General features: G+C 35.8%; 1 protein-coding gene across 4 annotated transcripts in view; it reads left to right on the top strand.

Annotated features, from left to right (window-relative positions):
• CHM (CHM Rab escort protein) overlaps nt 1–23,804 on the top strand; it is a 240,436-nt gene extending 216,632 nt beyond the window's left edge. For 3 of the 4 annotated variants that reach the window (XM_006078988.4, XM_044937402.2, XM_006078989.4), the window contains 3 exons: nt 2,391–2,489; nt 8,137–8,297; nt 20,370–23,804. In XM_006078988.4, coding sequence (XP_006079050.1) covers nt 2,391–2,489; nt 8,137–8,297; nt 20,370–20,561 — 452 coding nt within the window. In that variant the 3' untranslated portion in view covers nt 20,562–23,804. The remainder of the gene's footprint in view (nt 1–2,390; nt 2,490–8,136; nt 8,298–20,369) is intronic. The other variant, XM_045164537.1, reaches the window with a different exon arrangement.
• The last annotated feature ends 3,517 nt before the right edge of the window (nt 23,805–27,321 follow it).

Raw genomic sequence — 27,321 nt, 5'->3', positions numbered from 1 at the left:
AATTCTTTTGAGAATTTCATATAAGTATCTTAAAGTGTCTGTGAGCATTTCTCAGGCAGATTTAAATAATTTAAGGATTATCCACTAATACTTTCCTTACTTCTACCCTGGTCGGTCAAATAATTTTCCACATTTTGTACAAGAAGCTAGTAAAGTTTTCCTATGCATGTGTATGCATACATATATTTGTATGCGCACATATGTCTTCTTAAGACTGAATACTTAATGTCTACTCATGGCAGGGAAGCAAATTGTCTTTACCCACAAATATTTGTTAAACACCCATTGAAAAGTGAAAGTTATATTTAACAAAGAAGAGGAAAACTGACTCTAAAACTTGCTCTCACTAAAGACTTATGAGATGTATGAAGATTAATAAGCCAATTTTGAAACAAAAACACAACCTCTCTGATTTGAAATGAAACAGTAAATTCAAAGAGACCTAAACAAGAAAGTAATATAGATAACAGGAAAAGCAGGTAACAAGAAGCAGATAGAAAAAACAGTTGTTCATACCTTAAAATTGTAAATCGATTATTATTAATAATGTAGAATCTAAGCAGAATCAAGGTATATACATTAGCATTAAAGTTATGGGTGTCTTTTTCTTCTAAGAATTGTAATAAAACTTGTTAAGCACAAAATGCTAATCTGACGTTATTACTAGAAAATTTTGCTATCATTGCATGAACTGAACTCTCTTACATTGTTAGGAAACATAAGGATATATTTACTTGGTATATTTCTTTTATATATCCTGATTTATAGAACTAGTAGTTTACTATTAAGGTATTTTTTTAAATATACTTTATTTCCTCTAGTACACATTAATTGAATAGGAAAGAACTGGAAAATTAATAACTTTGATGTGAATATTAGTATTTTGAAGACTGAGATGGGAGACAGGACAATTTCTGTCGAGTGTTACATCAGAGATTTCTACCTTTATAGTTATATACTCTATTTAATTCAGAATTTATCTAGGGACTTTAAACTTCCCGCCAAAGTTATATAACAGTTGAAAATTTTTATTTCATTAGGAAATAAAATATTTCATTATTTTCATTAGGAATAATTTTGTTGTGAAGGTTGTTTACCTTTTGAAGTAATTAGTACCATATATCCTTCAATATCCCAGAACCAATGGGAATCGTTATTACATTCATATAAAAACATTGCTTAAATAGAATGGGTATTTTATTGGCCATACATAAGACAGAAACTTCTTTAGAATATCACTTTACTTGGTAAACCTGGAAAAAATACTACAAAATTTGATTTTAGCTCACATGGTTATTAAAGCCCCTCTATGCTTAGATATATTTAAAGAGAATTCTATTCTGATGTTACATTTCTGTTGTAAACTTTGAACTATCTTCCTGAGGTTTAAAAAAGTCTACTAGCCTAAAATAAACTTTTAGAAAAGAAGCACATGTACTTCTCTATTGGGGTTTTAGGAGCAGGAATGTCTCAGTTCTTATACTTTTCTCTAATATGTATTTTTTTCTTCCATAATTCTTTTCTGCCCTAAGCCCTTTACAGAACCACAAGAATTACTCCCATTTAGGGATCCCCTTAGTTCTTCCTTTCAGTACATAGACCCTTTTGTCCTGCCTTTACCCTATGTATTAATATGTAGGCCTTTAGGAATTCTAAGTGCCTTAGACTGCAGTATTTCACTTCTGTGAAGGGCCTTTTTGTACATGATATTCTAACCCAGACATTCTTTGAAGTCCAGGCCTCATGAATCTGTAAATGCAAAACAAAATGATTTGGAAATCCTGAAAATATTACAGACTGTTTTGACTTGCGCCATATTATAGACCTTTAAGTATATGTATGATTTAAACTAAGCTAACAGTATTCCCCAAAAGCTTTCTTAGAGAACCCTATAATGAATAGATGATTTGTTTTTAACTTATCAGTAAAGTTTGCATAAATGGTCTTTTTAGTCTGAGGAATATGAAGTGTGTTCTCAAAAGTAAATAGATAGTCCACATTTAGTCTTTTTTTTTTTTTATACAATATTTTGCTTAGCAATCCTTTATCCACCTTTGTTGGGAATGTTTTAAGAATAGCTTAAGCTCTTTCTATGAACACAGGTTTCCTAAGCTTTTTCACTGTACTGATTTGACAAAACCATCCACTGGTACTTCATGAGTCTCAATATGCTCTCTCTTAGTTAACATGTATTTTCGCTATACAGTTAACACACATAGCCTATTGCTTTGGTTTTCACATGCCCCCATCACTAGATTATAAACTTCTTAAAGGCAGGGGCCATGACTTATTTGATTCTCTTCCCCCATGGCACCAGCTTAGTGGCTTGAATATTAGTACACAGTGAAATTTGTGATATGCAGGAACTCAAAATATTTTTTTTTTAACAGATTTGGTTCATTTGACTTGTACATCTTCTAAAACAGCAAGAGAAGATTTAGAACCAGTTGTGCAGAAATTGTTTACTCCATATACCGAAACAGAGATAGGTAAGAACCATAATCAGTGATTCATGATATAAAGGTAATATGACCACTTTACTCTTCTTAGAGATGTCTTAAAGGTTTCTGTAGCCTGAACTGAAATCTGTTGTATTCAGCACCAGTACTTACATGTTTTCCTAGGATGATTAACCACATTCTCTTCCTAAAAATAGGGTAGTATCTGTAAGGATAAAGGAAAATATACATCTCACACACAGTGTATATATTAAGTGCAAAACTATACATTTATATGTGTACATACTTGCATAGAAAAAAACTGTCAGGAAATCTGTCAATCTTGGTGAAATTATAGGTAATATTTTTTTTTACTTTTCTTTATTTTATAGATGTTGTACAACAAGCATATATTCCTTTATCAGAACAAGTTTTCTTCATTTATTAAGGAAAAAAAAAACTTGGTTCGACTGAGAGATTAAACTATTAATTTGCAAATGCAGGAATCCTTCCTGACCAATAATTGTCTTTTAATGCATAGTATGTTAGTGATGTGATATTTAGTTTTCAAGATATATGTATCACTTTGCTACTTATTCATGGTGGAAAAATGCTTTCCAGCTATAAATTTTGTAACTTTTCTCCCCACATCATAGGGTAGTTCTTATAGATATGAATGGAGCAAATTTTAGTGAATCTTGTGTATAATTGATCAAAACGTAGCCTAATCGATCTTATTCATTTATATGAAGTGATGGTGATTTTCATTATAGGATTATCATGTCCAATTGAATTCTGGACAGTTTCCTCATTGATTCATATGTCTTCATTTTCTTCGAATGCTATGTTTGTTCAGGCAACAATTTATTTACTCCCTACTTATTGTGTTTCCTTTTAGTTCATCTCCTGTGTGTCTTGCTTGTTTTCTTTGCAGAGACAGTGCATAAAGGGGCATTTACAGAGGAAAACAAACTGATCCTTTCTGAGGAGCTAGTATCTGTATAATTAATTTCATTTTGAACTGCCTGAATCAAATCCTGCAACCTGAAAATTTATTTCACTTTAGTTTAGAATTTAATTTGTTCCATATTTACTTTAATTAAAAAATCTCATATAATTATTAGTATTATTGTTAAAAATTTGATTGCAGAGTTATGGTACACAACAATATTCTTAACTGTAATATGAAATCAGTTTTATCTTTGGCTTTAATTACCTTGCTTATAAAAACTCTGAATTCCTTCTTTTTTCTGAAGTTTTTCATAATTTTTTTGTAATTTCATTGTGTGGTGGTCTCAAATAATACACTAAATTTGAGTCTTGTCTCATTGCTCTTCACTAAATTAAATGCATATAGTTTTCTTTTTTAAAAGTCAAAATGGGGAAATTATATGTTCATTCCTTAGCAACTTCTAGCCATTTTAGATTTTTAAGCATTAATCTTAATGGTTAATATGATCCCATTTTGAAATGATGTATGGTTCAGAACATGAGTGAAATTCTTCAGTAAGAACTATGTGCTCAGAGGGGTCGTCAGGTGCACTGAGGCACTGAAAAGCTAGTTTTCACTGACACATAGGCCTTTTTATCATCAGGATGAGGTAGTGGTCATATTTTAATTAAAATGTCAGAACAAATACTGTTGGAGTTATTGAAAATGAATCACCAGATAAAGTGAGCACTGGGCCATGGCAGGTCAAAGAGGCAAAGTCACCTGGAGAAGAGAACTCAATTCATTTTCCTGCCTAAATGAGGAAGAAGGAACTTTATGAACAATATGAACTTTTAATACATTAAAGCACATTCTTCTCTATAGCAAAAGCCCCTGTTTTCATGGACTGGTGGCTTGTACTGTTAGTGTTTTAATTATCTTTATATTTCACAATGATATGAAACCTTATGCTTTAGAGCTTTATAAATATTTTGTCTTAAAGTAATCTAATACAGTTATGTAAAGTTTAAAAATAAATAAAATTAAAAAAAAATGTAAAAAAAAAAATAAATAAATAAATAAATAAATAAATTAAAAAAAAAAAGTGCATGCCAGAAGAATAACATTATTTAAGCTTATTTTCTTTTTATTCGAGTTCTATGTTCTGTGTAGTGCTTGTGTTTCATAAGCTTCCGTGAAAGTCAGCCTAGTCACTTTAATGAAGTTTATTTATTGTAAAATGTAATGTTCTCTTCTCAAACACAGTACTACTTTTCCTTTGTATCTGAGAAATTCAATGTCCTTGCCTTCTGTTGTCTCTCCTTCCTTGTTCATGTTTAAGGTATCAGCTGGAGCTCTTATCATATGCTATGCCTTAAAGAAGCATGTATACTAATACTTCCAAGAGCCCTACTTCCCAGGCCCTTTTAAGAACATCAGAGATCTCTAAATTCTTCCCTGCTTCACAGTGCAAGGACATTGCAGATGTTTTATGCTTAATAAACCTGATTCTATGGGTGAGAAAATGAGGTGATTGCTCACCATTCATAGGTGCAATAATTCTTCAATAATCCATGCATGTATGCATGCTCAGTCACTCAGTCATGTCTGACTCTTTGCAACCAAATGGACTATAGCCCGCCTGGCTTCTCTGTCCATGGAATCTTCGAGGAAAGAATACTGTACTGGGTTGGCATTTCCTTCTCCAGAGGATCTTCCCAACCCACGCATCAAACCCATATCTTCTGCATCTCCTGCATTGGCAGGCAGATTCTTTACCACTAGTACCACCTGGGAAGTCCCTAGATTCCATAATATCCTTCTAAGCACTGGTAGAATTTTCCTAAGTATTACTTATTTTACTCAGGAAATTAAGATTTTTCCATACAAACTGAAGCAGAAATTTCATTAGTACAGTATCTTCAAATGTGTGCCATGTAGTATCATGACTTGTACCATCTTCTTTCTCTTTTTCCCTCCATTGGGCACAACATGTGGAGTGTTACCTCATTCCATCTCGTCAGTTCCTATCTCAAAAAGCAGCACTGCCTAAAAACAGGAATTCCCCTTATAGATGTCATTTTGAAAAAGGTGGCAGATGAGGGTATTCAGAATTGCTGGACTGAGAAGTCAAATGCCTTATCTTAATTCCTTTTTGTATTTACTGTGTTCAGTCTAGGTGGTATCTATAGTAGTTTCCTACTCTCTTGGTCTCATGTTAGCCATGTTGCTAAAGTAGTTCACTCTCTCCCTAAACATGACAAGCAACTGTAGACTATTTGTTGCTTTTATTTGGTGTGCCACTGTTGATTTTCTTTGGGCTACTTTGTTCTGTACTTGCCTCAGTTTAATTTGTGCAAGATTTTATTCTAAATTACCTATTCCTTGTTTAGTCTTTGCACAATCTAATTGAAATGAGCTTTTACAGAAAACCAATTCTATTTCTGGCCAAGTGATGTATTCCTATCCAAACCTTGGCAGCTTTAATATTTTTTGACAGTTGTGCACTGCACAATTGCATGTTATTTTTCCAGCTCTCTGCCTTCAATCTGGCCTCAAAGAAAGATGAAGCAATTATGTTTCTTTCAGGCTTTTAAGGTCAAAGCACAATATCTCCCTTGTATCTAGACCATTTATCTTCAGCCTATGTTAACTTTTCATCTTCGTGGTTTCCTTTCAAAGCTTCAACCTCTATGAAGTTGCTTTCCTAAATTGATTGGATTATTCATTTTCCCTAACTTGTATTGAGTGAAGGCCCTCCTCTGAGCTGGAACTTTCATAAAATATAAGATAAGCTCTTTTAGTATATGCTTAGAAATGCAATGAGCAATATTAAGGGACTTCCAGATCTTAGCCCACTTTTCTGCAATGCTCCTAGAGTCTGGTTTCACAAGTGATAGGCACTATGTTTAATTATCTTCCTGTAACATTTAACGAAACTAAATTCACTAATAAACTTACTAAGAGCCATATGGTTTTTGCTGTGAAATATGAGTATCTTATGTTCCTTAATTTTGTTAGTAAGTAGTCTTTGCCATCTATTTTGTGCTTACACAAAGCTGGTGATACCTTAGACTCATAGATCTTGGCATTAGAAAGGGACGTCTTAAAGAATCACTTCATCCAGAGTTTCTGTGTCCTATCACATTAATAATTATGGATTATTCAGGATGAACAAGGAAAAGAACATATTTGGTATCCTTATAGTGGAGATATTTTGAGTTAAGTATAATAAATGGCTGTTTGTCCTGAATTGGGGGATGGGACATTCTTTTTAACTGAATACTACAATTAGCTAACTTTTCTACACTGATTATAAATTAACAAATAAGATTTAATTAACTAGATAATTATACCTTTAGAATTTTCTTTATGATTCCCATAGTTCCTCATGGTCTTGGGTAATTGTCATGTACATCCATTATTACCATTATACAAAATTTGAGTTTTTCTTCAAATTCAGGCTAAGAAAACACTGTAGTCAATAAATATATTAACAGTAATGTTTTCTGTTTTCAACCAAAGAAAATGTAATTATAACATTTCCAAAGAGGAGGGGCATAAAAATAATTATTAAGATAGCAAGGAATGTTGCTGTTCTGTTACCAAGTCATATGACTTTTCGCAACCGCATAGACTGCAGCACGCCAGGCTTCCCTATCCCTTACCATCTCCTGGAGTATGCCCAAGTTCATGTCCATTGAGTCAGTGATGCCATCCAGCCATCTAATCTTCTGTCCCCTCTTCTCCTTCTGCCCTCAGTCTTGGATGGCATCAAGGTCTTTTCCAATTAGTCATTTGTTCACATCAGGTGCCCAAAGTATGGGAGCTTCACCTTCAGCATCAGTCCTTCCAAAGAGTATTCAGGGTTGATTTCCTTTAAGATTGACTGGTTTGATCTCCTTGCTGTCCATGAGCTCTCAAGAGTCTTCTCCAGCACCACAGTTTGGAAGCATCATTTCACAGTTTGAAAGCAAGGAATAGGCTTTAGTTATTGAAATTAATAACTTTTTATAGCATATCATACTACCTGAAAACAGAATTAAAATTAGTTCAAGAATTACTCATTGAACATCTGTTGTATACTATGCTCTGTATTAGGGAACATGAAAATTCCAGAGAATTTTCCCTCAGTTCCTCCCCAACTGAAGGTAACTGTAATCTACTTCATATCTTTTCTTTATTAGCTAAGTGTCATACGCTTATTGGATCTTAGTTCCCCAACTGGGGATTGAACCTGGGCCATAGCAGTGAAAGCACCAAGTCTTAACCACTGGACTTTCAGGGAATTTCCCTACTCCCTGTCTATAGATTTTTCTCTTCTGGCCTTCTCATAGTCCTAGGTATAGTATTGACTTTATAATATTTTAAGTTGGTTTATCCATGTGAAACATAAGAAAATCAGTTTATGTTAACTTTTTACTTCACTGGCATAATTTAAAGTTGAATATGATCATAAGCACTTTGATACTGGTGATGAGAAATAAGAAAAGTCTAAGGAAATGTGATTGGATTTAAATCTAAGTAACTTACTGATAATCAAAATAATTTTTAAATCTAACTTGTCTTAGGTTGAAAAGCCATCATCGCTTGAAATATCAAATATACGTATTAGAGTGTTCATATGCAGATATACTTTTGTTGAAATACAAAGCTCTGATTTACTATAATGTATAGTTACAGCTTTGTTAGTAATTGGCTACATATTATAGTAATTGAGAGGTATGCTGTACTTTAGATATACATAAAATTTATGTTTACATTTAGAAAATGAAGAAATTGAAAAGCCAAGACTTCTATGGGGTCTTTACTTCAATATGAGAGATTCTTCAGATGTCAACAGGAACTCTTATAATGATTTACCATCAAACGTTTATGTCTGCTCTGGCCCAGACTGTGCTTTAGGAAATGATAATGCAGTCAAACAGGTAAGGCTGTTGGTCTTTCTCAGTTTTAGATTAAGAAGTTGGTGTGGTAGGGAAAGTGAATTGTTTTTTCCTCTAAGAGGTGGGAAAAAAGACTAAAAAAGCATCTTTATCATTTAATACCATCTCTGTAATTTGCTCCTAAACATTTTCTCTGAACAACAAAGCCACATTAAATATATTTTAAATGTAGTATCAAATATCGTCCTGGTCTTGAATATAATGATGAAATACAAGAGAATATTTATGAGTTCCATTTTGGGAATAAGGATAGAAGATCTTAGAAATACATATCCAGAAAATGAATTTATAATGCCAATATTCTAAAGAGACATTGCTTCTAATTTAAATTGTGGTCTATCAGTGTATTTTGAAATACATGAACTTTTTTCCTCTTTAAACTTGAGTCATTTCAAAAGGTGTGCAACTGGTAAGGCACACAAAATGTATTTTTTAAATGGCATTTTTAAGGCACATTCTTATCATGGAAAAGAACATAGTTTTTCACAGTAAACATGATTCCTTTAATGTTTTGACACAAGCTGGTGTCCAAAAGCTACTATAATAACTGCTGAGGAGTATGTTAAATCAAGGTTGAATTTGTGACAGCACTCCTGGGCAGGGCTATAAAGGTACAAGGTAGGTGACACAAAATGCCAAAAGTGAATTATGACTCTACTAAGCTGAATATTCATATGCATGTACAAATATACTTTTCTGCACTTGACCGAAAGAGAAGAGCAGAAAATACTGTTTTTGAGGCATAAGTCTAACCTTTTTACCAGTATAGTTAGTGCATCTATCTATTGAATCAATAAATGGATAATTTAACATTTTTCTAAGACTACAGGTGGAAATTTCATTCCCACTAGTGGCAAGGACCTTATAGGCACAAATGGCTTCTTTGAGCCTTTAATCTAATTTTTCAGCATAGCAGCAAGGCCATGACCCATACATTTACGGTTTTTTGCCAGATTCTTTGTTTTTAATCCTCAGAATCTAATGGTAATCCAGGATAATCATATTTAGTCAATGATAAGGAACAAAAACAGGAAGTCACATCTCTCATCCAATTTTTTGTTCTGTTAGTTTAATAGGAACCCAGAATAGTTCAATATCTACATTTATGGCTTAAAATGGCCCGGTCATTTTTGCTTTGATGTTCCATTTTTTTCCCAAGCAGAAATTACCAACAAGTTATCAGCCAGATAACTTTATTTATCAGTGAACTTTAATGTTTTTAACCAAAATAAAAAGCCTTAAATAAGGACTTAGTATACAAGTGCTAGTGTGATCTAAGATGTAAGCTAGAAGATTATAATTAAGCGATAATTTTATCATGAATTACTTTGCTTCCCAAGAAGATAGACTTGAGTACAATGTTACCACAGAAAAAAACAATAATGCTAGTTTGGGTGCTAATTATTATATGCTATGAATTATAAGTAGGCTTATATCTGTTATATAGCTTTTAACCTCAAATAAGTTTTAGGAGAAATATTATAATGCCTATGTTAAAGGGCATCAATAATAACTTTTAAAAATAGCCAGTTTATTCAGATAAACTGTGTTCTAATTCTAGTATATTATACTGTGTTCATCCCAAATGCTAATTGATGGCTTCTGCCTTCCAAATTGTCTATAAATATCAGAATATCACCTAAGTTTTGCCCATGTAGGAACATAAGCACTTGGAGATTTCCATTTTCCTTTTTTTTTTTTTTTTTTTTTAAGTAAAATGCTTTATTTTACTATTTGTCAAGTTTGCATCTACTGTTCTTATTTGTAAATGTATAGATGTTGAATAACATAGACCTGTCTCCCTTATGTTTATTTGAAGCTATGATTTGAAGACATTAAAAATAGGAAGTAATATGTGTTTAATACTCACAAGTTAAAGTTGTATGCAGGAGCATACCAAGACATTCTCGATTATGTAATTCTTTCTGTGACTTGCTAGTTTTGTGGTCTGTGTTCTATGTTTTTTCTGAACCTCACATAGATACTTCTTTTCTTATATAAGGAATGTTTCATTTACCCATGCATACTGATAAACAGACTGGTCTGTAGTCCCTGCTGGTCTATACTCCCAAGGCAGTGATAGCTCACTCCTCTTTCAGGTGTCCCCATTGCCTTGGAGCTGCCACTGCCTTGGGAACAAGAATAGTTAAATAGTGCTGTACTCTGTATTATACTTCAGGTGTGAAATGTGTTAAATTGGCTGATGCTGGACTGGCAGTATAACCACCATTAAAATATTGTTTGTATGGAGAGATCAGCAAATTGCTTATGACTTTTGGTGCATAATTTGTAAGTTGAAGATGAGCTTTCTTGGTTGTAAGAACTGTCAAGTTGCTCACATAGTGCAGTAGCATTTACTTTCTCAGCTATTGAGGGAGAGGGCAATTTTAGCTGTCATATTTCCTGAAGCTTCCATTTACTGTGCATTTTCTATATGCCAAGCACTGTCTTAAGCATTTTATATATATTATCTTATTTAGTCCTCACAACAACTCTATGAGGTAAGTATCTGTTGCATCCCCATTTTAAAGATGAGGAAATTAAAGCCCAAAGAGGCTAAATAACTTGGCCAAAGATCACATAGCTGGTAAATTTTGACCCAAGATTTAACCTCAGGTCTGTTGGACCCCACTGCTTGTACACACATGTAGTGTACAGTGCTTTCATCTTGTTAATGTAGATGCATCCTAAATACATTAAACTGCTAGACTGACAAAATATTTGTTTTTAGACTTCCTTGTAGCTCAAATGGTAAAGAATCTGCCTACAATGCAGGAGACCAAGGTTTGATCCCTGGGTTGGGAAGATCTTCTGGAGAAGGGAATGGCAATCCACTCCAGTATTCTTACCTGGAAAATCCCATAGACATAGAAGCCTGGTGGGCTACAGTCCACAGGGTCACAAAGAGTTGGACATGACTGAGTGACTAACACACACAATGTTAAGTAAACATTAGGAATATCTAAACTACTCAGCTTTTTTTCTCTATACTTCCCAGTACAAGGAAACTAAGTCACAATATAATTAGCCCTTTTAAATTATTTTAACTACATGAAAACCTTTACCCTTTAAGCTTACTTCTGGCTTTAAAAGGACGAGGAAGATTAACAGTTGACAATTAAGTACTCTGAACCAACCTCTTTGTATAACTCTCAGAATTGTGGCTTAGTTGGCAAATGAAATGAAACACACCAAGAAGCTTCCAGAAGACCTTCCAGAAAGTGATGGCGCTAAAATGTTCCAGCAGTTGGAAAGAGAGGAGAAACTTGGGAAAGGCCGGAGTCTGGCCGTGGGAAATTGGCAACAACAGGGGCCAGTGGCAGATGGGTTAAAGGGGGATTTCCACATCAGGTAGTGTACAAATAAGGGCAGGACAGCAAAACCTGCAGTTGGTTGGCAGTCTTAGGACACATGTTGTTCATGACAGGAATATACAGAAACAGATTGAGTGGGATCCAGCCACGGAAATTGGGGTTCAGCGGAATCTATCCTATAGAGAGGTGGCAAAAGAGAGACAAGGTGTAAGATACAAAGGAACTGGAGTAGAAGTAAAAGAAAATAATGATTATAGTATTTATATTCAATATTTGCACAATATACAATTTATAAAATTCTTACATTTATATATATCCTTACATGTATAGCTACGTGTGTGTGTGTGTGTGTGTATGTAAACTGTATTGTAGAGATGTTGGATATAAATATTACAACATACATTACATATATGTACATACATATGTATACATCATATATATATAGAGAGAGAGAGAGAGATTTTATTCCATGCCTGGCATTACGGATTCAGAGTTAATTAAAACCTAGTCATCATTCCTGGGTGAATCACTATGTGGTAAAGGAGAAAATACTTTGGCCACCTCATGTGAAGAGTTGACTCATTGGAAAAGACTCTGATGCTGGGAGGGATTGGGGGCAGGAGGAGAAAGGGACGACAGAGGATGAGATGGCTAGATGGCATCAACGACTCAATGGACATGAGTTTGGGTGAACTCTGGGAGTTGGTGATGGACAGGGAGGTCTGGCGTGCTGCAGTTCACGGGGTCACAAGGAGTCGGACACGACTGAGCGACTGAACTGAACTGAACTGAACTGAAAGGAGAAAAACATATAAACAAATGACATTGCAGTGTGGTATATGCAATAAAAGAATGATATCGGGACTTCTCTGATGGTCCAGTGGTTAAGACTGCATTTCCAATACAGGGAGTGCAGGTTCAATCCCTGGTTGGAGAACCAGAGATTGAAGATCCCACACGCTGCATGGTGAGGCCGTAAACAAATAAACAAAAGAATAGATTAAAAAAAAAAAAAAGAATGATATTGAAAGTACAAAGGTAAAATAAAGGAGCCACAAGTTCTATCTAGGAGTCAGAGAACCTTACACAGAAGGATATAAAAGATGAGTAGCAATTTTTCATCCAAATGGAAGACAATCAAATTGAAACATTCCATACATTATAGCATTTGCACCAGCCTAGGCTGTAAACATCATAGTTTAAGAAGTCAGTTCAGTCACTCTATTGTGTCCGACTCTTTCTGACCCCATGGACTGCAACACTCCAGGCCTCCCTGTCCATTACCAACTCCCGGAGTTTACTCAAACTCATGTCCACTGAGTCGGTGATGCCATACAACCATCTCATCCTCTGTCATCCCCTTCTCCTCCCGCCTTCAATCTTTCCCAGCACCAGGATCTTTTCCAGTGAGTCAGTTCTTCGTATCAGGTGACCAAAGTATTGGAGCTTCTTCAGCATCAGTCCTTCAAGTGGATATTCAACACTGATTTCCTTTAGTATGGACTGGTTGGATCTCCTTGCAGTCCAAGAAACTCTCAAGAATCTTTTCCAACACCACAGTTCAAAAGCATCAATTCTTTGGCACTTAGCTTTCTTTATAGTCCCAATTCTCACATCCATACATGAAGAGAAGACTCTATACATGGACATCACCAGATGGTCAACAACGAAATCAGATTGATTATATTCTTTGCAGCCAAAGATGGAGAAGCTCTATACAGTCAGCAAAAACAAGACCAGGAGCTGACTGTGTCTCAGATCATGAACTCCTTATTGACAAATTCAGACTGAAATTGAAGAAAGTAGGGAAAACCACTAGACCATTCAGGTATGACTGAAATCAAATCCCTTATGATTATACAGTGGAAGTGAGAAATAGATTCAAGGGCCTAGATCTGATAGATAGAGTGCCTGATGAACTATGGAATGAGGTTCGTGACATTGTACAGGAGACAGGGATCAAGACCATCCCCATGGAAAAGAAATAAACAAAATGGCTGTGTGGGGAGGCCTTACAAATAGCTGTGAAAAGAAGAGAAGTGAAAAGCAAAGGAGAAAAGGAAAGATATAAGCATCTGAATGCAGAGTTCCAAAGAATAGCAAGAAGAGATAAGAAAGCCTTCCTCAGCGATCAATGCAAAGAAATAGAGGAAAACAACAGAATGGGAAAGACTAGAGATCTCTTCAAGAAAATTAGAGATACCAAGGGAACATTTTATGCAAAGATGGGCTCAATAAAGGACAGGAATGGTATGGACCTAACACAAGCAGAAGATATTAAGAACAGATGGCAAGAATACACAGAAGAACTGTAAAAAAAGATCTTCATGACCCAGATAATCACGATGGTGTGATCACTGACCTAGAGCCAGATATCCTGGAATGTGAAGTCAAGTGAGCCTTAGAAAGCATCACTGTGAACAAAGCTAGTGGAGGTGATGGAATTCCAGTTGAGCTATTTCAAATCCTGAAAGATGATGCTGTGAAAGTGCTTCACTCAATATGCCAGCAAATTTGGAAAACTCAGCAGTGGCCACAGGACTGGAAAAGGTCGGTTTTCATTCCAATCCCAAAGAAAGGCCATTCCAAAGAATGCTCAAACTACCGCACAATTGCACTCATCTCACACGCTAGTAAAGTAATGCTCAAAATTCTACAGGCCAGAATTCAGCAATATGTGAGCCGTGAACTTCCTGATATTCAAGCTGGTTTTAGAAAAGGCAGAGGAACCAGAGATCAAGTTGACAACATCCGCTGGATTATGGAAAAAGCAAGAGAGTTCCAGAAAGGCATCTATTTCTGCTTTATTGACTATGCCAAAGCCTTTGACTGTGTGGATCACAATAAACTGTGGGAAATTCTTCAAGAGATGGGAATACCAGACCACCTGATCTGCCTCTTGAGAAATTTGTATGCATGTCAGGAAGCAACAGTTAGAACTGGACATGGAACAACAGACTGGTTCCAAACAGGAAAAGGAGTACATCAATGCTGTATCTTGTCACCTTGTTTATTTAACTTATATGGAGAGTACATCATGAGAAACGCTAGACAGGAAGAAACACAAGCTGGAATCAAGATTGCCGGGAGAAATAGCAATAACCTCAGATTTGCAGATGATACCACCCTTATGGCAGAAAGTGAAAAGGAACTCAAAAGCCTCTTGATGAAAGTGAAAGTGGAGAGTAAAAAAGTTGGCTTAAAGCTCAACATTCAGAAACCTAAGATCATGACATCTGGTCCCATCATTTCATGGGAAATAGATGGGGAAACAGTGGAAACAGTGTCAGACTTTATTTTTCTGGGCTCCAAAATCACTACAGATGGTGACTGCAGCCATGAAATTAAAAGACACTTACTCCTTGGAAGGAAAGTTATAACCAACCTAGATAGTATGTTCAAAAGCAGAGACATTACTTTGCCAACAAAGGTACATCTAGTCAAGGCTATATTTTTTCCTGTGGTCATGTATGGATGTGAGAGTTGGACTGTGAAGAAAGCTGAGCACCGAAGAATTGATGCTTTTGAACTGTGGTGTTGGAGAAGACTCTTGAGAGTCCCTTGGACTGCAGGGAGATCCAACCAGTCCATTCTGAAGGAGATCAGCCCTGGGATTTCTTTGGAAGGAATGATGCTGAAGTTGAGACTCCAGTACTTTGGCCACCTCATGCGAAGAGTTGACTCATTGGAAAAGACTCTGATGCTGGGAGGGATTGGGGGCAGTAGGAGAAGGGGACGACAGAGGATGAGATGGCTGGATGGCATCATTGACTCAATGGACATGAGTCTGGGTGAACTCTGGGAGCTGGTGATGGACAGGGAGGTCTGGCGTGCTGCGATTCATGGGGTTGCAAAGAGTCTGGCACTACTGAGCGACTGAACTGAACTGATACATGACTACTGGAAAAACCATATCTTTGACTAGATGGACCTTTGTTGACAAAGTAGTGTCTCTGCTTTTTAATATGATGTCTAGGTTGGTCATAACTTTTCTTCCAAGGAGTAAGTGTCTTCTAATTTCATGGCTGCAGTCACTATCTGCAGTGAATTTGAAGCCCAAAAAAAATAAAGTCTGTCACTGTTTCCATTGTTTCCCCATCTATTTGCCATGAAGTGATGGGACCAGATGCCATGATCTTAGTTTTCTGAATGTTGAGTTTTAAGCCAGCTTTTTCACTCTCTTCTTTCACTTTCATCAAGAGACTCTCTAGTTCTTCTTCACTTTCTGCCATAATGGTGGTGTCGTCTGCATATCTGAGGTTATTGATGTTTCTCCCAATAATCTTGATTCCAGCTTGTGCTTCCTCTAGCCCAACGTTTCTCATGATGTACTCTGGGCATAAGTTAAATAAGCAGGGTGACAATATACAGCCTTAACGTACTCCTTTTCCTATTTGGAACCAGTCTGTCTTTCCATGTCCAGTACTAACTGTTGCTTCCTGACCTGCATAGAGATTTCTCAGGAGGAAGGTCTGGGGGTCTGGTATTCCCATCTTTTTCAGAATTTTCCACAATTTGTTGTGATCTACACAGCCAAAGGCTTTGGCATAGTCAACAAAGCATAAGTAGATGTTTTTCTGGAACTCTTGCTTATTTGATGATCCAGCAGATGTTGGCAATTTGATCTCTGGTTCCTCTGCCTTCTAAATCCAGCTTGAACATCTGGAAGTTGATGGTTTACATACTGTTGAAGCCTCCAATAAACAGGTAATAGTGTGTAGCAAAATGTCTGAGAAGCAGAGATGAGGTGAAGTAGAAGATGATGAGAACAGAGAAGATAGGCCTGAAGTGTTTCGTTCGCCATAATCATCTTGGATTTTTATCCTATTCAGTTCAGTTCAGTTCAGTCGCTAAGTCGTGTCCGACTCTTTGCGACCTCATGAATCACAGCACACCAGGCCTCCCTGTCCATCACCAACTCCCAAAGTTCACTCAAACTCACGTCAAATCGAGTCAGTGATGCCATCCAGCCATCTCATTCTCTGTCATTCCCTTCTTCTCCTGCCCCCCATCCCTCCCAGCATGAGGGTCTTTTCCAATGAGTCAACTCTTCACATGAGGTGGCCAAAGGATTGGAGTTTCAGCTTTAGCATCAGTCCTTCCAATGAACACCCAGGACTGATCTCCTTTAGGATGGAATGGTTGGATCTCCTTGCAGGCCAAGAGACTCTCAAGAGTCTTCTCCAACACCACAGTTCAAAAGCATCAATTCTTTGGCACTCAGCTTTCTTTAGAGTCCAACTCTCACATTCATACATGACCACTGGAAAAATCATAGCCTGACTAGATGTACCTTTGTTGGCAAAGTAATATCTCTACTTTTCAATATGCCCTGTAGGTTGGTCATAACTTTCCTTCCAAGGAGGAAGCGTCTTTTAATTTCATGGCTGCAGTCACCATCTGCAGTGATTTTTGAAGCCCAAAAAAATAAAGTCTGACACTGTTTCCACTGTTGCCCCATCTATTTGCCATGAAGTGATGGGACCAGATGTCATGATCTTAGTTTTCTGAATGTTGATCTTTAAGCCAACTTTTTCACTCTCCACTTTCACTTTTATCAAGAGGCTTTTTAGTTCCTCTTCACTTTCTGCCATAAGGGTGGTGTCATCTGCATATCTGAGGTTATTGATTTTTCTCCCGGGAATCTTGATTCCAGCTTGTGCTTCTTCCAGCCCAGCGTTTCTCATGATGTACTCTGCATAGAAGTTAAATAAGCAGCGTGACAATATACAGCCTTGACTTACTCCTTTTCCTGTTTGGAACTAGTCCAGTCCATGTCCATGTCCAGTTCTAACTGTTGCTTCCTGACATGCATATAGGTTTCTCAAGAGGCAGGTCAGGTGGTCTAGTATTCCCATCTCTTTCAGAATTTTCCACAGTTTGTTGTGATCCACACAGTCAAAGGCTTTGGCATAGTCAATAAAGCAGAAATAGATGTTTTTCTGGAACTCTCTTGCTTTTTCCATGATCCACTGGATATTGGCAATTTGATCTCTGGTTCCTCTGCCTTTTCTAAAGCCAGCTTGAACATTGGAAGTTCACGGTTCTCATATTTTTGAAGCCTGGCTTGGAGAATTTTGAGCATTTCTTTCCTAGCATGTAAGATGAGTGCAATTGTGTGGTAGTTTGAGCATTCTTTGGCATTGCCTTTCTTTGGGATTGAAATGAAAACTGACCTTTTCCAGTCCTGTGGCCACTGCTGAGTTTTCCAAATTTACTGGCATATTGAGTCCAACACTTTCACAGCATCATCTTTCAGGATTTGAAATAGTTCCACCGGAATTCCATCACCTCCACTAGCTTTGTTCATAGTGATGCTTTCTAAGGCCCACTTGACTTCACATTCCCGGATGTCTGGCTCTAGGTCAGTGATCACACCATCGTGATTATCTGGGTCATGAAGCTCTTTTTTGTACAGTTCTTTTATGTATTCCTGCCACCTCTTCTTAATATCTTCTGTTTCTGTTAGGTCCATACCATTTCTGTCTTTTATCGAGCCCATCTTTGCATGAAATGTTCCTTTGGTATCTCTGATTTTCTTGAAGAGATCTCTAGTCTTTCCCACTCTGTTGTTTTCCTGTATTCCTTTGCATTGATCGCTGAGGAAGCCTATTCTTTGGAACTCTGCATTCAGATTCTTATATCTTTCCTTTTCTCCTTTGCTTTTTGCTTCTCTTCTTTTCACAGCTATTTTAAGGCCTCCTCAGACAGCCATTTTGCTGTTTTGCATTTCTTTTCCGTAGATACCTGTCTCCTGTACAATGTCACAAACCTCTGTCCATAGTTCATCAGGCACTCTGTTTATCTGATCTAGTCCCTTAAATCTATTTCTCACTTCCAAATTTGATTTAGGTCTAGAAGAGTTGTGAGCTAGAACCCGATTGCTTAGCAGGTGAGGAATCTGTCTGCAATGTAGGAGACAAAGGAGACATGACTACCATCCATGGGTTTGGAAGATCCCCTGGCGGAGGGCATGGCAACCTATTCCAGTATTCTTGCCTGGAAGTTCCCGTGTCATAGAACCCTGGTGGGGCACAATCCATGGGGTTGCAAATAGTCGGACACTACTGAGCAACTAAGCACAAGGCATAAACAGAATTTCATTTTCCATTGACCCCTCTGAGGGCAGCATAAAGATGGATTACACAGGAGAATCCTAGAGACAAATTGACTAGTCCAGTTCTGAGATGTTGCAGTTGTCCCAGGGAAAGATGGTGCATGTCTGGTCTGTGTCTCTAAGAACAGATGGAGTCAAGAACTAAAAAAAAATATCAATAGGATTTGGTGATTGCCTCCAGAGAGTGAAGGGGAAGAAGAACTTCTTCACGTAGACTAGATAGAGATAAAAGACAAAATGACCATTAGAGTAAAGTGTGAGGTAGAGGCTCTGTCTGGCACCAGTCCTCCTGTTTCTATAGACTAAGTGTCTCCTTCAAAGATGTATATAATGTGATCCCTGGGTGGAAGCAAGCAAAGCAGGCATTTCAAATGTTTAATTTGAAAATAACCATAGTTAAATGGCAGGTCCAAAAATATACCCTTGAATTATACTTAAGAAGGAAAGAAACTGTTCTATTTACTGGATGCAGGAGTATGCAATTATAGATGGCCAGCTAGCAAATGGTTTTGATTTTGCAACCCATATAATGTATTTTGCAGATACTTGACTCCACCATTGCAGTGCAAAAGCAGCTATAGATAGATAAATGAGAGTGACTGTGTTCCAATAAAGCTTTATTTATGAAAACAGACAACAGGCTGGATCTGGCCTGTGGGCCATAGTTGTCAACTCCTGGCCCAATAGATGACCTTGTGTGTACATTGTGACAGAGGGTTAAAGTGGTACAGACAGACATTGTAAACTTGAAAGCAAAACAACCATATATATTAAAACCCTTTAATGACTTTCTTTTACCAGTAGGGTAGCATGCAAGCTACCTAACTTGGCAGGGACCCCTATCTAACAAAGAAATGTATTCATTTAAATAAAACTAGAAATATGTTTAGAATAGAATAACAATGCTACTTGCCACATTTACATTCTTGTATGTGTGTATATATTTGTTGTTTTTAATTAAGATCACGTTTACTTTCATATTCTCTTACCCTGCCAGACTAAGCTCAGCTTAAATCTCGACATTTTAATTTCTGTTATTATTAATAACAGTGATAGCAGTTACCATATAAAGAAGCTTATGCTCTTCTATGCTGTAGACAAAGAGAGCAAGGCTCAGACGCTAATTAAACTTTCCCTAGATCACATCACTACTGCATTTGGCATGGTTTTCTATTCAGAGTCCATAGTCTTGGATTATGTAATACTCCTCAAAGCAGAGGGAAGAAAACTAGAAAAGCAAATAGTTGAACAATGAACAATGTTCTTGATTTGAACAGTTGTTAAAATGGTATATGCTAAATTAGACTACAGATATCACAGATAAGCTCTATTAAGAAATTATATAAAGAATATTAAAGGACATTTTATTTCTATTGACTCGTAGAATAAATGACCTTAAAGTCTTGACTGGGCACCTGATCAAGTACTGATATACTTGAAGGGTGGGTCTGAATGAATGTATTTGAGTTCTGAAAGCAGACTTTAGAAGTTTATGTATGCTGTGTAAAGTTCTGTAACTTAATGATTATAAGGATGATACTTCATTTTTTAAATTGTTCCAAAAAGGTTCATACATTTTAAGTTAGTGTTCAAAAACTATTGTGCCCTTTCTTCCCTGGCCAGGCTGAAGCACTTTTCCAACAAATCTGCCCCAACGAAGACTTCTGTCCTCCCCCACCGAATCCTGAAGACATTATCCTTGATGGAGACAGTTTACAACCAGAGGCTTCAGAATCCAGTGCCTTACCAGAGGCCAGCTCAGAGACTCCCAAAGAAAGCTCAAATCTGAGAAACCCAGAGGAGCCCTCTAAATAATGAGTATATACCAAACTGGATACCACACTGTGGAAAATCCTCCTAGCCTGAGAGTCTTCTTGATGGAAGAACTGTTTGAAAAATGTTACAAAACAGCAGCCAGTTAACATGCGGAATTACCAATAAAAACAGTAAAAGATATCCAAAAGGGGATTTTCCTTAAAGAGGACATTCTAAGACCACAAAACACTTTGTAAAGCACATTGACTTGCCTGCTTTAAGATACCAAACCTGTGGAATTAGCAGATAAAAATTATAAAGTGGATTGATTCCCAAAACTACAGCTATGTTTATGAAAGTGATCCTATGCATTATTAATAATTCTGTGGTATTAGGACAGTTTTTCCTGCCACTTTGCTTGAAAGCCACATATTTGGAATTGGCTCACAAATTTCCTTTGATTATTTGAGTTATATTTTCTTTATGGGTGTGCGCATCGTGACACAAATGATGAAAGTACATGTAGATATAGTTGAAAAAATTAAAGTGTTGTAATCCAAGCAGGAGCCTATGTTTGAAATAGAGGTTTGTTTTGTTCTCTATCTTGAGGAGAATTGAAGACACTATATTAAAGTAGACACTTTTACAAACAAGTCATGAGTCCCTTACTCAGTGTTTTGTTTTGTTTTTTTTTAAATGTTAATAGTATTTGTATTTGAGTCCTGAACATTCTACGAAGCTCAGTACTAGAGAAATGAAAGGAAAGATTTGAATAGGCTCCTTTGGTGTTTGGAAATTCTTTCTAGTTGAGTACCTGGAGCACTAACCTGATTGTCTATGGACCTAATTTCATCCTAGCTATGCTGATATTAGGCAAATATGATGATGATATTTGCAAATTGCCTAATATGATGATATTAGGCAAATTGTTTACTTTCTGCACCTCAGTTTCTCCACATGACTACTGTATAAGAATTATTTTGAAGATATATGCAGTGCTATCCTTAGAATGATTTTTCTGGAATAAAAATTTTTTCAGAAATTTCTCATTGACTTGGGGGTGAATATCAGATCTCATGCAGCAAATAAGTGCTTTAGGCTTTTAAAATAAAAATCTATTTCTTAAATTAGTATTTAATATTCTTATAGAAAAGTAAACAAAGTAACATATAGAATTATGGTTTTAAATCTTAATAAGGAAAACTCTCTATAAACTCTTCATATTCCTTTTCTAGTAATTAGACCTGAAACCACCAATGATTCTAAACAGAATATGACAATTGATAAACCCTAATATGCACTTAACATAAAAATATAAGGGCTGTGAATAGACAGCAAATCTAGGTACAGTGAGTGCCTGTATTAAAATCTTTCCAAATGCTGAGCTCTGATGGTTTCCCTTCTTTGAGCAATAGTTTGGACTTAACAACTTATTTGAATAAATAAATTCATTGAAAGAGTATTGTCATGCACTCTGGCCTGTATTGCTGATCAGAAAGCCATGGCTACAGTAGAAAGCACATAGTTCTTACATTCTTCAGCTGTAGCAGGGCTTTGACCTCTCCAGATTTCAGCCGGCTCTTTAAGGTCACAGACTCATGAGAAATGGAAAGAATGTAGCTCTTGCCTCAACTTTTAACCCCCCAGCAGGGTTTAAATTCAGCAGATATAGCTGAATCCAGAGGAAAATCTTCCAAGCCTCTCAGGCTACTCCTAACCCCTCTCCCCATTGCACAGCCTTTACCCTATCTCTTTAATCCCCTCTATCCCTCTCTTCCCTTTTTATAATGTTATACAAATCAGGGACAATAGAATTACATTATAACCTACTTTGTTATGTGGATTCAGATCTGTCTTAAATTATATTTCCTGAAACCCAACTATAGCATGTGCTAAATGCACAATGTACACCTATAAGCACTGGGTATTGGTCCTGCCCTGCAGTACCAGCAATATAAAAGGTTCCACTATATGAGAGCATTGAGTTTGAATACAAATGCAGTAAGCTGCACCAATTAAAATATTGTACTTTATTATAGTCTTATACTTTGTTATAGTCTTAGAGTTAAGGCCTCTTGATACATCATGCACACTTAAGTAAACAGCCAATCAGGGTAGACCCAGAATAACTAGAAAAATTCTGATAGCTTTACTACAGTTCTCTGAACAATGAAGGATACTCTGTGGTATCGTGGCCCAATCTATACTGTACCCTATTTCATCCATTAGCCAGTATCAGAATTTCTCTTCTGGATTATTTATTAATACTGTTGAAATGTTTAAAAGCTCCTGAATATCATTAGTTATGATTAAGATAATACACAGCTGTTTAAAACTTTGTGTTAGAAAACTTTAGATACTTCCTCTTACCTCAGAATATAATAGAAATTATTCTAAAAACATTCTTTTCAGCTGTCTTACTGCAAATACTTGTTTTCATAGCTTTAAAGAAAAGCCTTTCGGTTTTATTGTAAAACCGTAAGCATGAAGTCATATGAATAAAATTTAGATGTTTGTACATGATGCAGAAATTTCATTTGCTAATTTTAAATTTTGAAAATTGCTGTTATCAAAGAATTGTTATTCCTGTATTTAAAATGTTTGTGTTATGCATGCTTCTTATTAGCCAAAAGTGATAATACCATTCAGTTTAGTCATCAATATGAAAACAGATTACTAACCCTATGTTGCTACTGTATTTTTGTCTAGTTGGTATGCCTGCCCAGAAAAAAAAAAAAAAAAAAAATATATATATATATATATATATATATATATATATATATATAAAGTAAACATATATTTTTCTACAGGAAAACTGAGTTATAATTTTCCCATCTGCTATTATACTTAGCTGCTTATAGAAAAATGGTCATGTTAATGGTTAACTTTTGGAATAGTAATTTCTGAGATTCGCAGCCCTCTGCCCAAAATAATGAGCATGCTAATGATTAACTTCTGTCACAGCTATAGTTCTGGAGAAAGCAAAGTATGTCTAAAGTCCTAAAAACCTCAAAAAAAATTTTTTGTTGAAATTTTATTGCTAAATAGTAATGATCCTTTAAAGCAATTTTCTTACAGATAAGTATTTATTGCCATTAGGATAATTTCTCTCAACTTTTGACTGATTTTCTTAAGTGCATTTCAGAAAGCATGAATATATGGTTATTAGTAATTTGCACACTGTAACAGTAAGTTTTCAGAGGAAATAAAGTCTGTTTTAACACCTTTCAGGTGTGGTATCCTATTTTTTAATATTAAAATTTTGTATATATGCCAAGAAATTAAAGATTGTCCTGAAAATGATTTATTTGTTGATATTGGTCTATTATTTAACCTCTCAGTTAATTTTCCAGCTATATATTTGATTTTATTTCTAGGCATCTGCCGACTGTGTCAGGCTTTTGAAAAAGGCAATCAAATGATACATGGGTATGATTTACTTAGCAAACTGTTCTAGATGCCAGCATCAAGCTTCATTCTGTTTGAAATCAGCGTTCTGAGGCATGGGGTATGGCATTACAATACACTACCTGCAAACTGTTTTCCCATCTCACTTAGTGTATGAGACTCTGAAATATTTTTCTTATTTACTTCATGAATGAGAATCTGAAATGTGTTTTCTTTGTGGTGGTTGAGTCCCCAGTAGCTTACAACAGATAAGAGACTGTTGATGTTCTTTTCATGCAGAAATAATTCACTGAACTGATTTGTTCTTAAATCAAATAATTAAAGCAGAATGACATTTTCTGTGAATTCCAGGTAGTTTCTAAAGCTTCTCAGACAGGATGTATTCAAAAGATAACATCAGTATTTCAAAACTGGAAATTTATCTGTTATTAATAAATCAAGTTTAAAAAAGATAAGGTTAATTGAATTTTTTAAACAAGTAGCTAGATTATCCTTCAAGCATGTTGAAGCTCAGAGTATTCACACTTTTTTAAACAAGTGCTTTAATATGTTTGAATTCTTTAATGATGGCTTTTTAAAAATGCAAGAGGTTTAACCCTTAACATCCTAGGTCACACTTTGAAAATCACTTTTTTTTTTGTTTTTTCTTTTATAGTTTAGCTATGGGGCTGCAATGAGATGCCCTTCCCATACAAGTTGCCACGTCTGCTCTTTGTGGTGATGATGACTCTTAGGACCATTTGACAGATAATCAATAGAACTTGGATTCTAGTAGACTGGAGGGTCTTATCGCCTATCACTACAGGGCGATTTATATTGTTAACACCTATTAATGTTAATAGGACTTGCATGTGTAAGTCCTCTTCCTGTCAGTGAGACAGTTGACCCCTGAAAGAAATATTCTTTAGAGATGGGCAGTTTTACTCTAGAAACATTAGTGAATTGTCCTATTCAAATTGTTCATGTGTGGAAAAAATAGCATTTCAGCAGAGGATTTGTAGAGCTTGAAAAGATGAAATACTAGCTAATATTTTCTATTCACAGTCTAATATATATTAGACACTATTACTCTTCATCTTATGAACATAGCATTTTTCTCTTATTTTCACTTATTTTTATTTTGTAATTGAAGTATAGTTGACATTCAGCACTATGTTAGCTCCAGGTATGCAACATGTGATTCGATATTTCTATACAATACAAAATTATTACTGTAGTAAGTCTAGTTATCAACTGTCACCATACAAAGTTATTACAATATTGACTATATTCCCCATGCTATACATCACATCCCCATGATTCATTTTTTTACTGGCAATTTGTACCTCTTAATCTCCCTCACTGATTTCACTCATCCTCCCTACACTCCTCCTCTCTGGCAATCTCCTATTTTTTTCTCTGTGTCTACAAACCTATTTGTTATGTTAATTTGATTTGTGTTTTAGATTCCACATATAAGTGAAATAAAATAGTATTTTTATTTCCCACCTGCCTTATTTCATTTAGCGTCATACACTGTAGGTACAATCCCTTTCAAACCACCAATAGCATTTTTCACAGAACTAGAACTAATAATATAAAATTTTGTATGGAAACACAAAAGACCCCAAAAAGTCAAGACAGTCTTGAGAAAGAAAAACAAAGCTAGAAGTATCACACACCCTGGTTTCAAACTATATTACAAAGCTACTGTAATCAAAACAACACAGTGGCACAAAAACATAGATCAATGGAACAGAATAGAGAGCCCAGAAATAAGTCCACACTTACATGGTCAATTAATCTGTGACAAAGGAGGCAAGAATATACAATGGGGGAAAGAAAGCCTCTGATAAATAATATTGGGAAGATTGGGCAGCATTCTCACACTATATACAAAAATAAGCTACAACTGGATTAAGGACTTAAATGTAAGACCTAAAAATATAAAACCCTTAGAAGACAACATAGGTAAAACACATTTTGACATCGGTCTTAGCAATATTTCTTTGGATCTGTCTCAAGCAAGAAAAACAAAAGCAAACAAATGAGATATCAAACAAAAAAGTTGCACATCTAAGGAAACCATTGACAAAATGAAAAGACAACCTATGGAATGGGAGAAATATGTGCAAATAATATGACCAAGAGGTTAATATTCAAAATACATATATAGACCATAAAACATAAGTATCAAAAAAAAAAAAAAAAAAACAATTTATAAGTGGGCAAAAGTTCTGAATTGATATTTTTCCAAGAAGGATATGCAAATGGCCAACAGGCACACACATACACACACACACACACACAAATGCTCAACATCGCCAATCAGAGAAATGCAAATCAAAACAACAGATTATCACCTCACACCAGTCAAAATGGCTATCATCAAAAAGTCTACTAATAACAAATGTTGATAAGAATGTGGAGAAAAGAGAATTCTAGTACATTGTTAGTAGGATTGTAAATTGTGCAGCCATTATGGAAAACAATATGGAGTTTCCTCAAAAAAGCAAAATAGAAGGATCATATGATCTAGCAATTTCACTACAAGGTATTAATATATATCCAAAGAAAATGAAAATGCCAGTTCAAAAATATGCATGCATCACAGTGTTCATAGCAGAATTATTTATTTCAATACAGTAGCCAAGACATGGAAGCAAGCTAAGTGTCCATCAACAGATGAATGGATAAAGAAGATGTGATATATATAGATATATATACACAATGAAATATTACTGAGTCACAAAAATGAATGAAATTCTGCCTTTTGCAACAACATGCCTGGACCTAGAGGGTATTATGCTTAGTGAAATAAAGAAAGGAATGTGGGGCTTCCCTTGTGATCCAGTGGTTAAGAATCCGCCTGCTAATCCCTGGATCCCTGGTCCAGAGATCAAAGACCCCACATGCCAAGGAGCAACTAAGCCTGTGTGCCACAACTACTGAGCCAAAGTGTTGTAACTACTGAAGCCTGTATGCTTAGAGCCCATCCTCTTCAACAAGAGAAGCCACCATGAGAAGCCCAGGCAACACAATGAAAAGTAGCCCTCACTTGCCACAACTAGAGAATACCCACACACATCAATGAAAACCTAGTGCAGACAAATATAAAATAAATAATTCTTGAAAAAAAAAAAGAAGAAGAAATGAACGTATATAATGAAAGAGAAACAGGCTCTTAGGTATAGAAAACAAACTATTGGCTACCAGTGGAGAGAGGGATCAGTCGTGGAGCAAGATAGGAATATGGAACAAACTACTACGTAAAAAATAGATAAGCAACAAGGATATATTGTGTGGCACAGGGATATACAGCCATTATTTTATAATGATTTCAAGTAGACTCATTATTCATCTGTAAAACTATTGGATCACTATATAGTACACTTGAAACTGTTATAGTATTGCAAATCAACTATACTTCAAT

This window comes from Bubalus bubalis, chromosome X (assembly GCF_019923935.1).
Source record: "Bubalus bubalis isolate 160015118507 breed Murrah chromosome X, NDDB_SH_1, whole genome shotgun sequence".
NCBI lineage: Eukaryota > Metazoa > Chordata > Mammalia > Artiodactyla > Bovidae > Bubalus > Bubalus bubalis.
This window is presented reverse-complemented; position numbering and strand designations above follow the sequence as displayed.